This window comes from Lontra canadensis, unplaced genomic scaffold, assembly GCF_010015895.1.
Source record: "Lontra canadensis isolate GAN:19392208 unplaced genomic scaffold, GSC_riverotter_1.0 scaffold40, whole genome shotgun sequence".
Taxonomy (NCBI): domain Eukaryota; kingdom Metazoa; phylum Chordata; class Mammalia; order Carnivora; family Mustelidae; genus Lontra; species Lontra canadensis.
This window is the reverse complement of record NW_022631034.1, coordinates 1,213,915-1,234,892: the sequence shown is the minus strand read 5'-3', so window position 1 is coordinate 1,234,892 and position 20,978 is coordinate 1,213,915. Positions and strand designations below refer to the sequence as shown.

At 37.3% G+C, this 20,978-nt stretch overlaps 1 protein-coding gene across 20 annotated transcripts in view; it reads right to left on the bottom strand.

Moving 5' to 3' along the window:
- Positions 1-7,883: 7,883 nt before the first annotated feature.
- SGIP1 (SH3GL interacting endocytic adaptor 1) overlaps positions 7,884-20,978 on the bottom strand; it is a 209,823-nt gene continuing 196,728 nt past the window's right edge. For all 20 annotated transcript variants that reach the window (XM_032870020.1, XM_032870021.1, XM_032870025.1 and 17 more), the window contains 6 exons: positions 20,818-20,973; positions 15,459-15,591; positions 12,685-12,887; positions 11,486-11,550; positions 10,741-10,905; positions 7,884-9,331 (listed from right to left, as the gene is read on the bottom strand). In XM_032870020.1, the coding sequence (XP_032725911.1) occupies positions 9,309-9,331; positions 10,741-10,905; positions 11,486-11,550; positions 12,685-12,887; positions 15,459-15,591; positions 20,818-20,973 (745 nt within the window). In that variant the 3' untranslated portion in view covers positions 7,884-9,308. The remainder of the gene's footprint in view (positions 9,332-10,740; positions 10,906-11,485; positions 11,551-12,684; positions 12,888-15,458; positions 15,592-20,817; positions 20,974-20,978) is intronic.

The following is a 20,978-nucleotide window of genomic DNA, read 5'->3' as shown; positions in this document are numbered from 1 at the left end:
TGCGGCCGCCCGTGCACTCCCCTTGTGCTCTGCGCCAGGTCTCCAGGGTGACCTCCTCAAACAGATCCCCCCACCCACCTACCCCGGGAGACATAGTAGCTGCTTGGTCCTCTGAGCAGCCCTAGGGATGTCAGGATCTCAACGTGACCACCCAGAGGGCGCCGCCCTGAGCCTGATTGTGCCCTGGGGTGGCCGGGACCTGGGGGGAACCGGTCATCCTGCGGCGAGGAGGCCTTCGGGGACTCAAGGCACAGCCCGGTGAGCCCTCATCCTGTTCCTTTTCCCTAAATGTCTGGGGCAGGAGTGGGAAGTACTGCGGTTTCCCCTTCCCTTTCCCAGACCCCAGACACTACTTCCCCCCCACCCTGCTCCGTGGTGCAGAAGCTTGATCATAGAGGTAGTTACCGAGAGCTTATATTTACCAAATACTGGCAAACAGTTTTCGTTTTATTTAGTTGTCCCAACAACTCTGTCTGGTAAGGGTTGTTCTTCCTTTACAGATAGAGAAAATGGAGATTCTGCGATATTAAATAATACGCCCAGAGCCTTAAACGATACGTGCTGCGCGTGGGCTTATCTCCTGAGCATTGCAAACGGGGCTCTTTCGCTTTCTTTAACACCTCTCTTTCCAGCCTCTTAAAGTTTAGGAAGCTTTGAAATGGAGGCTGTTTGGCCCCGAGGACCTACCCAAGATATCTAATAGGCCCTTCCTCCTTAATAATCAACCCAGGGCCCCTCCCCCAACCCAAAGCAAACAAATCCAAACCTTTAAAAGGACGCTTATGTAGTCAATTACTGGAGTTAGGAATAAAACAACGCCTCTAAGTCGCTGGCTTGGCACCTGTCCCTTGAAGGGCCCTCAGTGTAGTTAGCATTAGCTGACAAGAACAATACACTGGGATAACGACAGAGCCCGTAAGAGAACAGAGTTGGAGAAAGGGCACTGAAGTGTTCTGGCCCCATCCCAATCCCTATTCATAGAAAAATAAGAACAGGAAAGGACCATTTATTGAATATCTACTTCCTAGTAGGTAGGAACCATTAGGTGATTGGTAAAGATTATCTCATTTAATCTCTTCATTGACCGTATGATGAGGGATAGTAACTCCATTTTCTTAAAGATAAGGATGAAGAATCAAAGAGTAACATTCCCCTCTATAGTTAGATCACAGAGCTGGGATCTGTCCAACTCTAAAACCCTTGCTCTGTGCCCAAACTTTTTGTGTGCCTTGCTCACCGTAATCCGACAGTGAAATTTTCCAGAAATACGCGTCAAATTTCAAGAGACTGGTGATATAAAAGAGGTTCACAACTCAGTTTTATTTTTACATTTTTCATTTATTTTCCAGAAAAAAAAATCACATTTTAATAACAACTTACTTTAGGTATTTCGTCTTGATCTCATGTATAATTAAAGTTTGTTCTGAAACGGGAACCCTAGTTGCAGTAATGTGTCATGATAAATCATTGCATATTCAGGATTTTGTGAAATGGGTGATTGGGAAAATTATGAAGGAAAAAACATTTGTAAAAATCATTATTTACAAAAAATGATATCCACACATTTTCTAACTCATAAGGCAAGTAATTTAAAATGTTCTCATGATTATCTTCAATAAATCAATACTACACATTCATGTCACCATTGCTCAACAGCGAGCTTTGCTGCAGTGAACCCCTGCTTCTTTTGCTGTTTTTTTTTCTTGAGTACAGCACAGAAGCGGTAAAGCTTTCATCATAGACAAAGCAGTAACGGTTATGAGAATAAAAGTACTCTCTGTTGAATTACACATGTAGGAAAAAGAGCCAAGCATCGACATTTTAACTAGGTTTTAAAAAATATACTTGAGCATTTTAACCCACAATTTCTTTTATAAATATGTTATGCTCAAGGAATTCTGTGAAATTATATACTCCGTACAAGGTCATGAGGAAATTCAGTTTACTGTCACTATAAAGATCATGGGGAGTTCTGAATAAAGGAATAAAGGCTACCACCAACTCAAATTAAGGTATACACTAATAAGCATTTTCTTAAGAAAGACAACTGACGGAATTTTATCACCTCTAGAAACACAGCAAAATTTCTCTGAGATTCTTTTCCTAGTTTTTCTGATTTTTAGAGTAAGAAAAAAAAAAGAATTCTACTTAGTACGCATGATAATTAAAACTTGACCATTTCATTCATAGAGTTTTTTTCCTACACAAAGTGAAAAATTGGAAAAAAAAGTATTCGTACAATGAAATCCAATAATATTCAAACAGTTAAAAAAAAAAAAAAGCCAGCTCTATAAAGGACTGCTTGGCCTATAGTGAAACTCTGCTCAGAGATAAGATTAGCGCATCATCATACAAGTACCAACACTTGGCTTTTTCAAGAAAACATATTCAGGAGCAATCTTCCAACTCTCTTAGACTAAGAGAGAAGAAACAGAGACACAGATCAGACAGGAGCCAGTCTCTTTCATGCACTTCTATTTAACAAAGCAAGCATTCAATACTGAACTGCAAAGCCAATACAGTTATAAAAATGATCATCTTATCATCTCTTGCAAGGAAAAGAAAAAAATCTGGCTTTGGACCTTGGGAAGTGATCCCATTGGTAGTCATTTGGTGTATTATTAAAATAGTTTGAAGTAATAACAATGCATGTATGAATAACAGTAAGCATTTGTTTTGTCAAAAAAAAAAAGGAGAGAAAATGTCAATGAAGTAACATACAACTGAACAAATGAGATAGAATTAACACTTGCATGATCTCATTCAATGGAATATTTAAAAATGATAAATGTCTTAATCATCTATCAAGCCAACTCACAAACTCTGAATGAATTAAAAATTGAGCTATATTTAAAGAAATGTAAAGTGATCCAGCAATATTCTGAATCAGTTTGTCCAGGAATTTTTTAAAAGGAATTTTGCTGATTTTGTGTAAAAACAATTGATTTGCAAAATACGGCATAACAAAAAAAACTGTGAAATGCTCATTAATAGAGTGTAGGGTTCTGCAAAATCTTTGCTAAACAATATATCCCTCTCATTTAAAAAATGTTTTTCATATAGTTTCTAACAAGGTTATGTAAAAATGCAGTCAGTGTTCATTTATCATGATTCAGTTTCTTAAAACCACTTAATAAAATATTACCAAAGATTGTTCACTTGTGTTAATTTCATTCTGTAAAGAATTTGGATTGTTTGCAACAGATGGTAGCCTGATTTGCTGGTCATAGGAGCAGACCTTAAAAATAATACTTAGAAAAATAAAACAACATTGTTCTTTTATTTTGAATATTTTAGGGGATAAAGTTAAATTCACTAAGATATACTAATGAAATTTAAAATGATACTAACTCATTTGAAGTCACAGGAATTCTTAAAGTTAAACAAAAACCCAGAAGCATCCTTTCAAAACATTCCTTGTTGTATTATTTGTGGTTCTTGAAGGATATGTAAGCTGGTGTTACAAGAAAACTTTTTCTAAAGTTTCCTCAAGGTGTGTTTTAGAAAAAAAAAAGTGTTTTTGTGATTTAGTAAATTTCTTAAGCTTCATTAAAACACTAGTCTTTATTATCAAATGTCTGAGGAGTGGGGACTATAGCATAGGACCACAGATTCTCAGGCCACAGTGAACATTTGTGAGAAACAGTAGACCTGGACATGATTTGGAAAATACTGGAATATAGGTGAATGCAGAAGTATCTCTTGCTTATTTTCTTTTAGGCATTAAGGGACACATAAAAATATATTTGCTTCTCATTGAAACATCTTTTCTTATAAGGTTATAGGTGTATTTAGAATAAGCAACCTACTACCTACCCTAGGGATAGAAGGAGGCAATCAAAAATACTATAAGTCAAAAAAATTACTATAAATCAAACGAAAAATAACTTTAGAAGTTATACCTAGAGACTAAATGATTATACTTATGGTGAATGTCAATAAGGAGGTGCCTTCTCTCACAAGAATACTCATTTAGGATAGAGATCAAATATTAAACATGTGGGGAAATCAAGAAATATGACCACAGTCAACTCAAGAGACCCTAAAATTTGACTTTCCATTAAGAAGAATTTTTCAATTTGAATCAGATATTAAAATTGCAACTCTAGCCTACAGAAGATGACAGAACATCAAAGCAATGACCCGTAGAAAAGTGAGTGGGGTTTCTTTTGTTGTTGTTTGTTTTTAATATTTGGAGATTTAAATATTGGATTTCTACTTCATCTTCCCTCCACACATTTCATGCATGAAAAGTAATGTAATGGCAGTCATGTTTAATTCATGAGTGAGGGAATCACATTTAAATGTTATTTGCCAAATGGATTAAAAAAAATACCAAACCCAAATGAAGCAGGAAAATCCAATAAAGCCTCATAACAGAAGTGCACACAGTAAAATGTGCATCATCAGAACACTTCAATCAATTAGCACAGATCAACTTGTTCATTCATATCAGCAACTTAATTTGACTTACTTCAAGGAAACATCATTCTTACTTATATTAACTTTTAAAGGGATATTTAGAGATCATCCTCCATTGAATATCATAAAAAATTTAGCTTCCATTAAAAAAAAATTGCTGGTCAGAAAACCATGTAGTGAAATGAGTACTTTTAGACTGAATGGAATTTTGCTGAATGCATAATCTTAAGGAAAAAGAAAGCTTAAAAAAAAAAAACAGAACTCAACAAATGCATCTTATTATAGATATCTACATATTTTACTGTGTCATTCAAATTTAATGGAGAGCTGTGATTATTTTGAAAAAAAAAAAAAAAAAAGGAAAAACAAAAATGATGATGCAACTCTTTTAGAATGACACTGGTCCACGCTTATAAAGCATCCAATTCAAAGGCCTACAAGATAAATATGGTCAGCTCAGAATCTACATGTCTATCTGAGTGTCTCTTGCAAGGAAGGAGACATTTATTAGGACTTTGTATTTGCAGTGAGTGGCAACTTGTAATCTGTCTACTGCTTCTCTAGGTCTTTTAAGACATTGATGAAAAGGACAGAAATGTGAAAATGAGAGAATGTATTTCAGGCCACCTTGAAACTAGATAGCATGACAGGAAAACTCTAAGGAAAAGATAGGATTTTCCTAGAAAAAGCCTTGAATCTCTTTTAGTTTTTAATTTCTTTTTTATTTTTATTATTATTTTTTTTTTGATTGGAGAAAGTTAAATGGACTGAGTGAAAAAATAAATTCACTAGAAAAATGATAGTCAACTTATAATTTAATATAGTCGATATAATGTCGTAACCAAGAAGGACCACAGAGATCTATTAGGGCAGGGATTCCCAAATTTTGGGTGCTCGTCAAAATACATATTCCTAAACCTCATCCCTAGAGATTTATTCATTCAATATAAACTTGTTGATTCTTGCTATTGTATAGGCTCCGGGATAGCGGTAAGTGAGCCAAAATCATTGCCCTTTTAAATGAATGTTAGTACAAGTGATCCACAAGTCATAACTCTGAGAAATGTACCCTTTTCCAACAATTTTGTTATTGGAATTATCCTTATTGTGATACTAATTTTTCATAGCACCGTTAACCTTGGGATTCAAATGATATACGTTTAGTAAAATGAAACAAGAATTTATTTCCCAGAATGAACAACAAGGGGCCCCCTTGTAACTGCGTTACTTCCTGCTGCTGTGTCACTTCAGGAAAATTAATTACTCTAAGCCTCAATGTCATCGTTTGTAAAACAGGAATTACAAAGAGGGCTTACAACTTTGGGGTTGCTATGAGGATTAAATATCTGTAGTGACTGGTATATGGTAAGCAGTCAAGTAAATGTAAAGTTTTATTATCTATCAGTCAATTTATGTGATTTCACATGTTTTCTTAGGAAACCGCCACAGTGGATCTATGTGATCTAGTAGAATCATGGAACCTCAGAGGTGAGAGAAATTTTATAGATCGTTGGTGTGTTACGACGGTGTTCAAATCGTGCTGGGGTTGGGGGGGGACCCCAGGTCTAAAGCGTGGCAGGAACTACAACATTGCTTTGAGCTGTTTTACCTAATGGGATTCCATATGTAATTTTAGAAGATAAAAGGCCTGTTGTTAAGAAAAACTTGAAAAACACTGGCAGTCCCAATCCCTCGTTCTAAATATGAGAAACTAAGAAATCAGTGATTTGTCCAATGTCACACCGCAGCAATTAGCAATAGTTACTGTAGTCACCAGGCTTCTTTGAAAGGAAGATTTAGAAATGAAAATATGTGTCAGGATTGCCTCAGACACTTTGCAGCTTGAGTAAAAATATGTAAAAACAAAAATAAAACATCTCTATTCACTCAAAACCATTTGAAATATACATGTCCTTTCTTTATAGGTGAAATAGATTCCCAAATACCATACAGTGAATTTTCCTTTTGTCTGTAGGTATAGAAAAGAACAGAGCTTTAAAAATAATTAAAAATATAATTCCTAGGAATTATAAATTCCAACTATGGTAAAATTCAGACTAATTCTTAACAAGAATTTATTTTTAAAAATATCAAGAAAATATGGAATTTATTTAAAAAGAAAAACATACTTTCCATGTTGTCAAAATAAAGCAATACCATTCATACTTTCTATCTTGTTAGAACAGAAACTTTTAAAATAATAAATCTCAAGAAGTGGTGTTCTGGTTAATGAGAACTCTTTCTATCTTAACCCCTGATATTGAAAATATTAATATGTACTTGCCCATTTTGTTCTGTTTAGGAATTGATAATAAACCTGACTTCATTTTTTTTTTTTTAATGTAGTAGAGACTCTTGAATTATCTAGGATCTTTTTTCCTAACAGGAATTCTTACTATACAGTACTATGGATATGGGTTTAAGAGGAGATTGTAAACTACAAGATTAAAAAAAAAAAAAAAACTACCAAAATCTAAAACCCTGATATGAGTTTATTGTGTTATTATTTGACCTATTTTTCTGAAAGAAGAAAGGATATCTTCTCTATTGAGGTTCTGGTTATTGAAAGTTTAATAGTTATGAAGCCAATAGCCTCCATTCTGTTTCACAAAGACCAGTCAAGGGATCATAAGAGATCTTCATAGGGTCAAATTTAGTTCCTGGAAATGTTTGAATAATGTTAGAGATTATTGTAATCCATGTTTTAAATTATATTTTTACAATATCAACAGAATTATTCTTCGAAAAAAACCCTTGTGTTTAATTACTAATTCACTCTAGAACTATATAAAATAAAATATAAAGAGCAAGACATAAGAACCAGTAATATTTACACATTTTTAATATGCTTTGTGTTAATATTCAATACGTTTTCCTTATGAATTTATTACTTAAAAACGCATTTTTATATTCATATGCTGGATAATTCTCAATTTTCTGCTGCTTACTCTCCATTGGTTTCAGTCTTTGATGTTTCCCCATGTTTTATGGGATTTAAAAGTTTGCATTTCCTAATTTGGTTTCAAAATCAAATTGAGTATCTTTACTTAAAATGAGTATATTAATAATTTGTCCAAAAAACTTCCACACCATACTGGGGAGCCAACTGAGTATCTGAATAGTAGGAATTCTTCTGAGGTAAAACAGATCATTTTGAACATTCTCTGGGCAGCAAGCATTGATTGAGAAGTACAAATGTTAATTTAAAAATTTCCACTATAAACAATTGCCCGTCACGATCTCATTTTAAAAGTAAGACTTACAAAATTTAATTTGATCTACAATTTAAAGCGACTAACGATTCTTTGTCAAATATACATGAACGTAAAATAAAATTTAGCAACTAATGAGGAATACAACAGCTTAATTATTCCAGTTATTTAATAATATAACTTAGAGTCTACGGCCATACCACCCAGAACGCTACCGATCTTGTCTGATCTCGGAAGCTAATAATATAACTTAGAATAAGAATCGGTTCATGTTTAAAATAAGGTCTATGACTTAAAGGAAGTTTTATGTTTTCAGATAGTGCAGGAGGAAGAGTTTACAGCTGAGACCCGCCCCAGAAGGAGTGCTTCTCCGTTCTGAATCCTCACACTGTGAGGCCAGACTGAGTAATTACAGTTTCAATGATACCTCGCTACAATGAAATCATGACATAAATTTCTGGATAACTCTCTATCTGACTCCCCGAGAATGGCAAAGATATATAGTTACATATGATGAATCTTATCCAAAAGGAAATTTATTGCATGATAATGTGGATAGGATTTCATTTTTAAAGCTTTATTTTTTCCTTTTCAAATGATATAAATGATGATGATTAAAATTTTCCTTCTGGACTTAAACAGGGGACTAATTTTTTTTTTTTTTTCTGAGTTTTAGTTTTAATGTTGTGATTCCCGCAGGTAAAGAGAAAGATACGTGGTACCATTCCCCGTGTTAGATGGGAGAGATTCTGTTTAGAGTAATTGTGCAAAAGTTGTTCACTGGTTCAACTATGGAAAGTCTTGAAATTTTAAAATCACAATGTTGGCTTTAGTCTGATATTATTCAGCAATCTCCACATTTGTTAAACTGTAGAGAGAGGGGGAAGTAGTTAAGACTTCAACATCTTCTTTACTCTTGATTATATTTTCATATACTTAAACTTTAAATATGAATTGCTTTCCCTTTTTACACAAGTTATAAAAATAAGAGGCCCTGTTTACACAGTTTGCATTTTTATGAAATTTGCAGTTTGAAAAAAAAGCTTTTTAAAAAGTGGTAATTAATGCTCTTCTTGAATATGCTGTAACTTTAGAATTTTTTTCTGAAATAGTTTCTGAATTTAACCCACTAAATATTTGAAGATAGAATTTTTATTTAGCACTAGAGTAAAACATACTAAGGATCGAAGAAAAGGAAGGATTTTTTCTGGTTCCACTTAATTTTCTTTGTATGTGGCACCCCCTTTATGACAGCTATCAATATTATATTTAAATTTTATATATTGACAAAATGCAATCTACCTCTGTAAGCATTGTGCCATTCAACATTACTACTATTAAATTTACATACCACAGTTTAAATTACATCCATTTCAGGAATGGTAAAATGCTAAAACTCAAGTGTCTAACTGCCTTACTGGAATGAGTACAATTTACAAATACAATAATTACATTTTAAAACCATTAACAATATTACACCTAGAAGTAAATACTGTAAGACTGGTCATCATGGTATTGTGTGAGGGAAATCATAGCTGAAAGTCATGGACATTTCCAGCAGATATATCCCAAGTGCAGATTTTGGTTTGTTTCCATCAAACCAAAATTAAAACCTGTTTCTCATACAACAGTTCTCCATTATGTGAATCCTCCAAATCCTTCCATAAGATTTTATTAGTTATCTGCCAAGTATTTTCCTGTAAAACAAAACAACATATCAACAGGTTACCTGCTTGTTTCATAATGAGATTATGATATGGGCAACATTTTCATTCCACCTGTCTTACTCCTAGAAGCCAAATACTGCATCTTGTGGGGGTGCAATACTAGTATAAAATACATATAATTTCTTAAGTTTTCAATTTCTCAGACCAGCTAGTTGCCTTTTCATGTTTCCACATATGAACCATTTGCAGAGGTTTGGGTTTTAGGATAGGTTGGGAGATTTGTTTCTGGATGTGGAAATCCAACTTGTTATGGGAAGAGTAGCCATATAACCTGGGAAATTTTTGAGAATGGAGGGGTTATAACTAATAATTACATGAGTACAATAGGCATTAAAACCAGGAGTTATCCCAACAAGTCATTGATAAGTATAATCACCCTAGTATTGGGAACTCCTTCATCAACAACTATCATGTGTGCCAAAAACCTGTCTCATGGTCATATTCAGCTTATAGGCAACCATTTCTGATACTACCCTAGATTCTTTAAGGTTGCTTATTTTATTTTTTTTTAAAGATTTTATTTATTTATTTGATAGAAAGATCACAAGTAGGCAGAGACGCAGGCAGAGTGGCGGGCAGGGCAGACTCCCCGCTGAGCAGAGAGCCCGATGAGGGGTTCAAACCCAGGACCCTGAGATCATGACCTGAACCAAAGACAGAGGCTTAACCCACTGAGCCACCCAGGCGCCCCTAAGTTTGCTTATTTTATTTATTTATTTATTTAAAAGATTTTATTTATTTATTTGACAGAGACAGATCACAAGTAGGCAGAGAGGTAGGCAGAGAGAGAGGGGGAAGCAGGCTCCCTGCTGAGCAGGGAGCCCAATGCGGGGCTCGATCCCAGGACCCTAGGACCATGACCTGAGCCGAAGGCAGAGGCTTAACCCACTGAGCCACCCAGGCGCCCTAGGTTGCTTATTTTAAAGTGAAAGATGGACCCTCTCAGATTTCAGCTATGCCTGACAAATATAAAATCTATAAAGTCTTATTGGAGGAAAAAGAGTCTTCAGGTAAGAGGTAAATTCAGAGGCACATAGCATTTATTTTGTCAACATAAAAACAGTAGGATTTACTCCATTTAATTAACCTCAGTGTATATGTGTGTATATAATGTATATAATGGGAATAACTGGTCATTCCCATACAAGAAACAGAGCCAGATAAGTAACTACAGCCTTCCCAATTCTGATTTCCAGGTTATTATTCCATTTTTACTTCATTCTACAATCAGTTTTCTTTCTAATGGGATGAGAAATGGGGATTGGGAATGGGGAAGTGGAAAAAAAAGAAGATGAGCAAGTCAGACACTATTCCTTCTTGAGAGAGTAGCTAAGGTGACACTATTTTTGCAAATGAAAACTCACAGGATGCCCACTTACCTGCAGCAAACCTTTTCTTGATGAGTGAGAACCGATACCCTGCTCCAACAAGTTCAATGTCACATCCAGAAAGGGTGCTTCCTTCACTTGTGAACTGCACAACCAGTGGGGAGGGTTTGCTTGGACCTTCAGATAACTGAAATCTTGCCAATAAAGAACCTACCCCTACAAAAAGAGTATTTATCATTACAAAAAAGTATGTATCATTACAAGATAATAGTCAACATAACATGCTGGATATAGTTTTAGAAATTATATTCAAAAGTTAACATATAAAATCTAACTTATTAGAAAATAGTATATGTATATGTTTCAGTGATAAAATGGTGATGAAGAAAATTTATTATGAAATATCATGAGGAACTTTTCTTTGAACACTGATGAAATTATAATTCAACCAAATGGTACTTAAATTTGGGAGCATATTACTTGGAAGGCAATGTATTTTCCTAGTCAGAGGAAAGTGAGAAATACCTCAACTACCAGGGAGTAGAGATCTGACGCAAAATGAAAACATGTCTCATTCAAAGCTCTTCTCTGAAGTGTGGTCTGTTTGACGTGGGGTTGGGCAGAAAAAGGGAGAGGATTCACTGAAGAATTATTTGTTCCTTATTAGTTGAAATAAGTATATACCAAAGCAAAGTGAACTACTTCGCTTGCTTCTAAGCTGTGCATTTTAATAGTTTTCTAATGCCTGAAAGTTATTTCAGCTTTGTATATTAAATAAAGCCTGTGATTGCATTACCTCCATTTTCTGACTTCTGAGAAATATCCGGAATCTTCCATAATATTCTTTGCTGTTCAGCATTCCTAAAAATAAAATAGGTAAAAGGCTTTTGCATATGCAAAGGTTTTAGTTTAATGGATGCCATTTTTTTTCTAGATAGTGATAATTTAAAAAAAGGATCTTGACAATGTTAGCTACAATTAAAGGATTATCTATTGATAATATTATCAATCGATTGATCTATCTATCCATCCATCCATTGACATAAATGCTCTCTTTTTTCTGTTCCTTATTATAACTAGCCACAACATAGGAAAACATATAAAGGACAATGCAGTTAAATTTTTTGACACACCTACTTATCCTAGATGATAAGTCTTAATTAATTCAGGTAACTTAAGTTTTCACTGTCATATGGCTGCCTTTTTTTTTTAATGTTCTATATTATTCTTCTGACAATCACATGGAAAAACTAGAATACTTTTTCTAAGAGAACAAGTTATTTTTAATAGCTACTCTCAGTGTCTCTTCAATAGCGGTTCCCGTACCTTCTCTAGTGGTGCCTTTTTAATAGTCCAGAGGCTACAAAACAAAACCCTACATTGCTCAGACACCCCTTCAGTCAGGGTCCTAGATGCACGTTAGGGTCAACCAATCACAAACACTGCTTGAGATTTGGAGGCTAGAAGGGAGGAAGAGACCCTTCTGCCACGTTCGTAGCTCTTTCCTGCCGGCCAGCGGCATATGTGAGATGTGGGGATCTTCCCACAAAGTGCTCCATGAAGTCACATCTCCAGGTGTGTGGGTTTGAGAAGCAGTGAAGGCAGTGCTTGTAGGAACTTTCTCGTCCTTGGATTAACATGGCCGTGGTGAGTTCTTGAATTCAGTGGCTCCATGGGCAGCTTTCGGGTTTATCTGCTTCTTGGTTGTGGCAGAGGGAGCAGCTTCCCTGGCGAGTGAGTTCTGCAGCGTTCTGGGAAACGTTCTTGGAGATCCAGCCTAAAGTTTATTTCTCTCACGCTTCCACTGTCGTGTGAGCATCTAAATCCCTGTGTTAAATCCTTCTCTGCTTAAAATAACAGAATGGTTTCAGTTTCCTGCCCTGAACCCTGACACAGAGGTCTGCTGTGATATCCTCCTGTAGGAAACACAAATGCTATGAAGGCTATGAGCCCTTTGCCCATTTGGGGAAGAGGGAGGGGACTTGGGCTCCTTACCAGACTGCGGGTGGGAGCACGGCCTGGAGCTTGGTTACTCCTCCATCTATGGGGACCAGGAACTGCACGTTGTTGAGGGCTACGGCCGTTGTCATGGCGTCCGTATTGTATTTGTAATCTATGCGCAGGTCAGTACTGGCAGGCTCGCACCGCCAGTTCACGGCCAGGTTCAGAGGTGTGGACTGAATGCCCTGGGCGGACACCTGGCCGAAAGACAGGAAAGAGAATATTTAAGGCTCGACCATTAATCTGAAACAAAGCCGGAATTTATGATGATCTCCCATAGGAAGGTTCTGAGGGGTCAAATGTCATCGTGTGGTTGGTGCTGCTCACAAATGAGCTGTCAGTAAACAGCACCATAAAGGGTGCCCTGTGAAAGAGAGCTGAGTGCTTCAGGGAAATGGTTACAGATTAAAAACAAAATCAGTTCCTAAACTCTCTATAGCACTTTAGAAGTTTACAAAGCACTTGTGTCAGGAAAGGAGGTGGTACCACATTGCTTAAGAGCTGAGGCCAAGGAGTTCGACAGTCTTGGATGTAAGCTCTGACTGTCACTTACAAGCTGAGTGATCTTGGGCCAGTCACTAAACCTCTCTGAGTCTCAGTAATTTCTTCAGCTGCCAAATGGGAATTATAACAATCATATCTATCCATAGGCTTGTGGGGAAATCGAAGATATTTTATGTGAAACAGCATCGTGCCTAGCACTGTGTAAAGCATTAATGTTTTCATTTGTATTACCTGTTAATACTCTTATCATACTTTCCCTTCACAACACACCAGTGAGTTAGATGAAGCAGGTTATTATTACTCCTTTGGGATTTGCCAAAGTGAGCCCTTGAACCCACATTCTCTAACTGGAGCAGGTGCATTCTACTGTCTCCCATCAGTTCTAGTCAGAATCCACTGTGAGTTTGACCAAGGAAAAGCCATGTTTGCAGAATCAACCATATTGTCTTACCTAAAGGCAGTAATACCAACTTGATTTCTGGATCCACAGTGAAAAATTCGTAACACTATTATTTCATGACTGTTCACTGTCATGATGAATGTGGCTCTAGGAGCGTCTTCTTCTATCAGCACAGTCACACCACAGGGGCCGTGGGGGTGGTGTCTACACGTTTTTATGCACAGATTATGAGTTTAGCTGATTTTAAAAAGACTATAAACAGCTTCTTCTAGGCCTGGCAATGCCTGCTCACATGGGCACCATGGGGAAGGGACCTGAGGGCAGGCTGAGCTCGTAAGGCAGCTGCGGTTGCTGCAGAAACAAGCCCGGATAGGAATCTTTTTATGAAATGATAGACATGGCTTTGATGACAATTTTAGGTAAACAACCATTCTAAGTGTTTAAACTTCAAATGTTTTTTTTTGCAGCACAACCCTCCGCAAAATGAACATTGCTTTGGAAACACATTATTTAGGGTAACTCAAAAACAGAGCAGACCGACCCCTCCCTGTCTGTTTGTGTACTCTGTCTAAGCGGGGGTTCTTGACTTCAGGGCGGCTTCTACCCAGGGCTTTCTGGATTTGTGCTGGTGTGTTTTTGATTGTTCTAGTCCCTGGGGAATGCTCCTGGTGGCCAGAAACTAAACATGCTGAGATTTGAGGACAATTCCACAAAATGCTCATTGTGCTTCCCACCCAATGCCTCGCATTGTTGGAAAACACCACCACAACTAACCAACAGCAAAAGGGATTCCTCAGAGCTCACTTTAAAACAAAACGGCAGGCCTAGGGCTACTTACATTCTACAAATACTTTGAAATATATTAGGCTATTAGCTCCTCACAACAACCTATAAAATATTTAGGTAGGAATCCTTATTATCCTTATTTGCAGAGGAGGAAACAGAGGTTCAGGGAGATTAAGTGCCTAAAGTCAGTGGCTGGTAGGAAGTTGACTTAATTTCAGAATGCAGCTTCTTGTCTACAGTTTAATTTTATACCAACCTCATGTTGCAATAGATGAATTCTGTCTACTTCCTAGATTTACTTAATGACAAATATGGAGACTAAAACACAACAACAACAACAACAACAACAACAACAAAAAGAATCACACAGCAATGAAGAGTCAAAAACATGTTTTTAATCAGTGGTGACAACGCAGACGTGGTGTATGTAATGAACGTTTGTAAAAGAAAGCAAGTACAGTTTTATTTTTACCCCTTTGGGCATAAAGAACCCTTCATGGGCCTCAAACTTTAATTTCTTCTTCAGAGAAATGTTTTATTGGAGCTTGCTTTTCTTGCTCCTTTTCATTTCTCAGAAGTGTAAAGCAGTCACTAAATGTTTACATGTTTGGGGAAAAATAAAAGTTAGATAAAAATGCATTTTGATCATATTTTAATTATACAGGTGATGAATTTCTGCGGTATCATGTTTGTTCAGTGTTATTGATACCCTCCAAAACTTAGATGATATTATTCTTATAGGACAGTCATTTGCATTTTTGTAAAATGTACCATGATATGGATACTTTACTTTTAGCGGTTTCCTTATCACAATATAAGTAAGTATTTTCCAACCCAGAGGGCATATTACCACCACAGTGAACTAGTTTACCAATATTTATAATCTCAATTATTGAAAGTTTCCGCAACTTCATTTTTGTAATCTCCAAGTAGCCCTTTGAGTTTATTTTCTTAAGAATTATAGCTTTTAGATTGTATTAAAAGAAATGCTATTTTGTTTACCTTTCTTTAATGTTAGACATGTTAGAATGTATATTTATAATGTGAAAGAGACACCGGACCATATGAATAGGCTTACCTGATATTTGAGCATGTCCACATTATAGTATGTAGCCTGCGGTTTTTGTTCTGACACTTTCTTCAGGTGAGTCATCAAATTTGGCATATTCACCCAGAATTCCTTGGTATTGGCATCATTTTGAGTATTATCGCTATTCAGTTGGGAAGAAAACAATTATCAAGTAGCATCTTGTGACAAATATCCACCCAAAGAAGCATCCCCAAATGGTCACCTGATTCCTATATCCATCTCCGACAGTCTTTAGAGATCCGATTATTAGCAGTAGTATAGTTTGACTACAGTTGCAGTTCTGAAGGGCATTATGCTAATCGATGAATACCCATAGGGAGGCGCGCTTGTATTGCTATGAATCTCAGTGAGTATCAACCTATCCTGATAATAATTGGTTGCTTTAAAGAGTTGAATTATTTATTAACCCAAACCTAATAGCCCTTTCGGCATCACCAGTTTTCCTCTGAATTAGTGAGTTAATGCAATCAAGGAGCGGAGTACATTGATTTTTTAAAATTTTTATTTAAATTGACTTGAATCATGGTTTCTCAGAAATTACCGAGTTAAATTCTTGGCCAAATGTAAACACAGTCTTTATCTTCAACTGAGGGGAACAGAATGATACTAAAACTACCATGGTAGTTTTCATGGAAGAACATCTAAATCCTACAACAGTCACTGCGCTTACAAGATGATCCTGGAATGTGAATGATAATGATTATGGTAGGTACAACAGAGAAATGTAGTCTTAATGAATTCAGGAGTTTGGTATTCCTAGGGATCTGTTAGTTTTGCTCAGATGTCTGTACACACTTCCTTTACCCAATGCATCTTGAAAACGCTTGTCTCAATGACAAAAGCAATTAGGCAAGAGTGTGAAAAGCCTCTGCTCACTTCCCACATAATGAGGAAACTGAGGGCCCAAAGAATTCAGTAATCTGACATACAACTCACTTACTGAATGACAATTAAAGGCTAAGAAGACAGAAGGGTGATAGTCATAAAGTGATGATGGCAGGGGCGCCTGGGTAGCTCAGTCGGTTAAGCTACTGACTCTTGATTTTGGGTCAGGTCATGATCTCAGTGTTGTGAGACTGAGTCCTGCGCTGGGCCCCATACTGAATGTGGAGCCTGCTTAGGATTCTCTCTCTCGGGTGCCTGGGTGGCTCAGTTGATTAAGCCTCCAACTCTTGAATTTGACTCAGGTCATGATCCCAAGGTCATGGGTTCCATCCCTGTGTCTGCTCCATGCCCAGAGTAGAGTCTCTCCCCTGTGTCTGCTTCCTCAGTTGAGATTCTCTTCCTCTTCCTCTGCCCCTTCCCTGCCCCCCCCTTCAGTATAAATAAATACAAATTTTTTAAAAAGATTTTATTTATTTATTCAACAGACAGAGATCACAAGTAGACAGAGAGGCAGGCAGAGAGAGAGGCAGAAGCAGGCTCCCCACTGAGCAGAGAGCCTGAAGCAGGGCTCGATCCTGGGACCCTGAGACCATGACCTGAGTCGAAGGCAGAGACTTTAACCCACTGAGACACCCAGGTGCCCCGGTAAATAAAATTTTTTTAAAAGACTTTCTTTCTCCTTATCCTCCTACTCCCCTGCCCCCAAATAAATAAATAAAGTGATGAAGGCAGGTCAAAAATAAGTTGCTATGATTACACCTCCAAAAGTCAACAAATTAAGAGAGTGAGTAAAAAAAAAAAAAAAAAAAATCAAGGCTTTCTTTAAAACTGTTACTGATCTGTTGGGAGGGACTAGTTTTGTGGCCCAGGTCTCAGTAGGACCCATGAACTTCTGCTGTGCCCTGGTATAGGTGGTTGAGGACAAAGCAAAGCTCTGTGACTCTGTAACTCTGAGAGAAAAGACTCCTGGCCCCTGAGACTTTGCTCCTGGCCAGGCTGAGCTCAGGATGCTGATGAGGGCTATCTAAACTTTTATTACCTAAAAACATCCAAATTACCCAGAGGTAGGAGATAAGAATAATAGGAAGTCAGTGAAATTAAGTAATTTGCTTAAGGTTCACAGCAAAAGAGTAAGAGTCAGGATTCCAGCCCAGGACAGTAGACTACAGGTTACACTTTCCCACTGCACCAAAAAAGGTGCAGAATTAATATCCAGCAACATGTCATTAATTTGTACTAAGTAGATCTGAATAGCTGGGAAAATTTCAATGACACTATTTTTTAAGTTAATGTATTTTCTAAGCTTAATAACAAATTAAGCGTAGCCCTATACCCACGATAATTCCTCACAGAACTTGCTTTAATAATTATTCAAGAAAGCCAGTATCAAATAGAGATGCCACTTAGCTAGAGATGCAATTTTGAATGCCAAGAAGTCTTGAAAATGCTTTAGTCTCATGATTGGTTTAACAGTTGTTCCTGAATTCTTTATGAGCAAAACCCTTTCGTGAAGGAAAAGTAGAAATAAACTTCAATTTGGTCCCTCTCAAAGGATTGCGAACCCAAATGTCTTCAGGTGCTGAGCTGTTAACCAAAATGGAGTCTTTTAGAACATGTAAATGAGAGAACTGGCTGGGTCTAAGGCCATAGATGTCAAAAGGCTTGTACTGCAATCAAGAACAATACTTGATTATGTTGCCATTTATTTATTTATTTATTTATTTATTTATTTATTTATATGTTGCCTTTTAAAAACTAGGGATGGCAGCGGTGATGGTCAAACCATCCTGCCCAACAAACCCACACAGGCCCCATGGCTGTGGTTACCAGTCACGTCCCTGACACAATAATCAAATATTTAGTTGATAAGGTCTAAAGTAATGAGGATATTTTGTTTTTTGTTTTTTGTCTTGGCAAATAATAACAGAAGTGTCTGTATAATGTTTTGTCAGACACAAACATACTCAGAGTATGATTAAACTCAATTCATAGCACTGATACATTAATATAAATATAAAACTCTTGCAAATAGGCCTAAAATCTTGGCCACGTAACTACCTAAAAATGCAGCAGAAACTGTGACATTTGTCTTATTAACATACCAGTGAGATGGTGGCACATGATCCCTAATTTCAGGTGGAAGAAACTTGAAAAATAAAATTTATTGGCTCAACTGGGGCTGTATGTTAAATGCTGAATCACTAAATTCAACACCTGAAGTTAATATTACACTCCATGTTAACTAACTGGAATTTAAATAAAAACTTGAAAAAAACTAACTGGCTCAATGTGCACATCAAAAGCAGGGAGAGACACTTGAAAAAGAAGTTGCTGATTTCTAATCTTAATTTTTTTACGTTTATTTTTCATTTAATGGGTGACCATTTCCTTCCATACTTTTAAACCTGGAATGAAGTTTTCTAGTCAAACCACAACACCAACCAATCTTGGTAGTCACCTGAAAGACCTGTGACTGTTTTGTCACCACTGGAATGAAAAAGTCTCACTCAGTGAAGAAAGTGACTACGTTGGTCCTTCAGTTCTAAATACCAACAACCTTTAGTCAGAGGCAGAGCGAGAGAGAGAATCTTTTTTTTTTTTTTTTTAAGATTTTGTTCATTTATTTGACAGACAGAGATCACCAGTAGGCAGTGAGGCAGGCAGAAAGAGAGAGAGGAGGAAGCAGGATCCCTACTAAGCAGAGAGCCTGATGTGGGGCTCGATCCCAGGACCCTGGGATCATCACCTGAGCTGAAGGTAGAGGCCTTAACCCACTGAGCCACCCAGGTGCTCCGAAGAGAGAGAATCTTAAGCAGGCTCCACACAGGGAGCCTGCTCCGCCTCACAGCCCTGAGATCATGACCTGACTGAAAATCAAGAGTTAGTGGCTTAACCAACTGAGCCACCCAGGTGCCCCAACCTTCAGTTACTTCTACATAAGTATCCTGCTTGACTAAATTCTTTAAGTCATCATTGACTTGTTCATTCATTTAACAAATGTTAGTTAAGTCTTTACTGGACGCCAGGCATGGTGGAAGATATCGAGGATGTGATGGTGAACTAAGAGCTGTGTTCCATTCCCTCATGTATTTTACAGTCTAGTGGGGGGGGGGATGGATGAATGAAGAAACAGAAATAGATATATAATATAATTATTAATTCTAGTAAGGGACAAAGAGGGGGAAGAATTGGGTACCTTGAGAGAGAACAACAAGAGGACATATTTAGTTTGGGGCTGGGGGCTGGGGGTGGAGAGGGCAGTGGAATGGTCAGGGAAGGCCAAGCAGAGCTGAGATCTGAAGGGTGAGTCACAGTCAGGTGCAGAGGGGGCAGGAATAGTATTGGAGGCAGAGGAAGCAAGCACACAGACTTCTGACTCGGGAAAGGCCTCTGCCTGTTCTCAAGACTGGGAGGTCTGGCTGGAGCTACAAGGATTCTGAGGCAGGATGGTGGGAGCTGATAACAGAGAAGCAGAGGAGGGTAGGTGACTCAGGGCTTCAAAGGCAATGGTAACAGGTTCACATTCTGGTACAGATGCAATGTGAAGGCACCTGAGGATTATGCATGGCAATGACCTGATTCACCTCAGGAAAAGTCATTCAGCTGTTATGTAAAATATGTAGGCATGGGGCAAGATTGGGAGCAGGAAGGGAAGGAAGAAAGCAATTTCAATGGCCTGGGAAAATGACAGTGGCCACACAAACGGGGTGGTCACAGTAAAGAGGAAAACATGGCCACATGAGAGAGAGATTTCTAAGTAAAATATCAGGACTTCATGATGGAGGGGAAGTTCTCAAGAATGACATCGCCTGTCTTAGTCATTGCCAAAAACTCCCTTGTATAGCTGATCACTTTTAATAGCTTCATCCATGTATATGTTTGGGTGAATCTGCATGTATGTAGGTATGATAAAGACATCATGTTCAGATTTAATAGAAAATGTGAAAAAGTGTATTTATACAAACAAATTCACATAAGCTTCTTTGAATAGATGTAAAGTCCCATCAGAACAATTACCATTGCCATAAATTACATATTTTACAAAAAGACTTTCAAGCTCACGTGAAGAATAGCTCAGGGTTCAAATATTTGATTTTAAAAGATGTTACTACAACAAATGGATTTCATTCCTTTTAGTGGGCTGATTTCCCACCTCCTTATCCCTTGTTTACTATGGTCAGTAAAATGGGCCATGAGTAAACTGTCACTAATACAGATTCTGTTACCCTAAAGATCTCTTTAGCCACTTGGGATAGTTGGCCATTAGAATACATATACACATATGTACATGAACACCCACTGAAGATTTTGACGGTGGCAAAATTCTGGATGAATCTGCAAACACATATGAATAGTGGTAATTTCTCTACCGTGCTACATTCTTGCTAAGGTATATCCCTCATGGAAGTATCCAGTGCTAAGCTACGCACATCTCTAAAAAATTTGTGCAAAATATATTTACCAGCAGAGAAGTTGGGGATTTGGCAGGACGTGTTCTAACCTGCTGAAATTTATCACCCGAAAAGTCAGAGCAGCTGGCGATGGGTTGTTGGCAAAGTGTCTGGTGATGCCAGCAGGAAAAGACAGCACCATTTCTCCAGTAATCTTCACAATACATCTGGC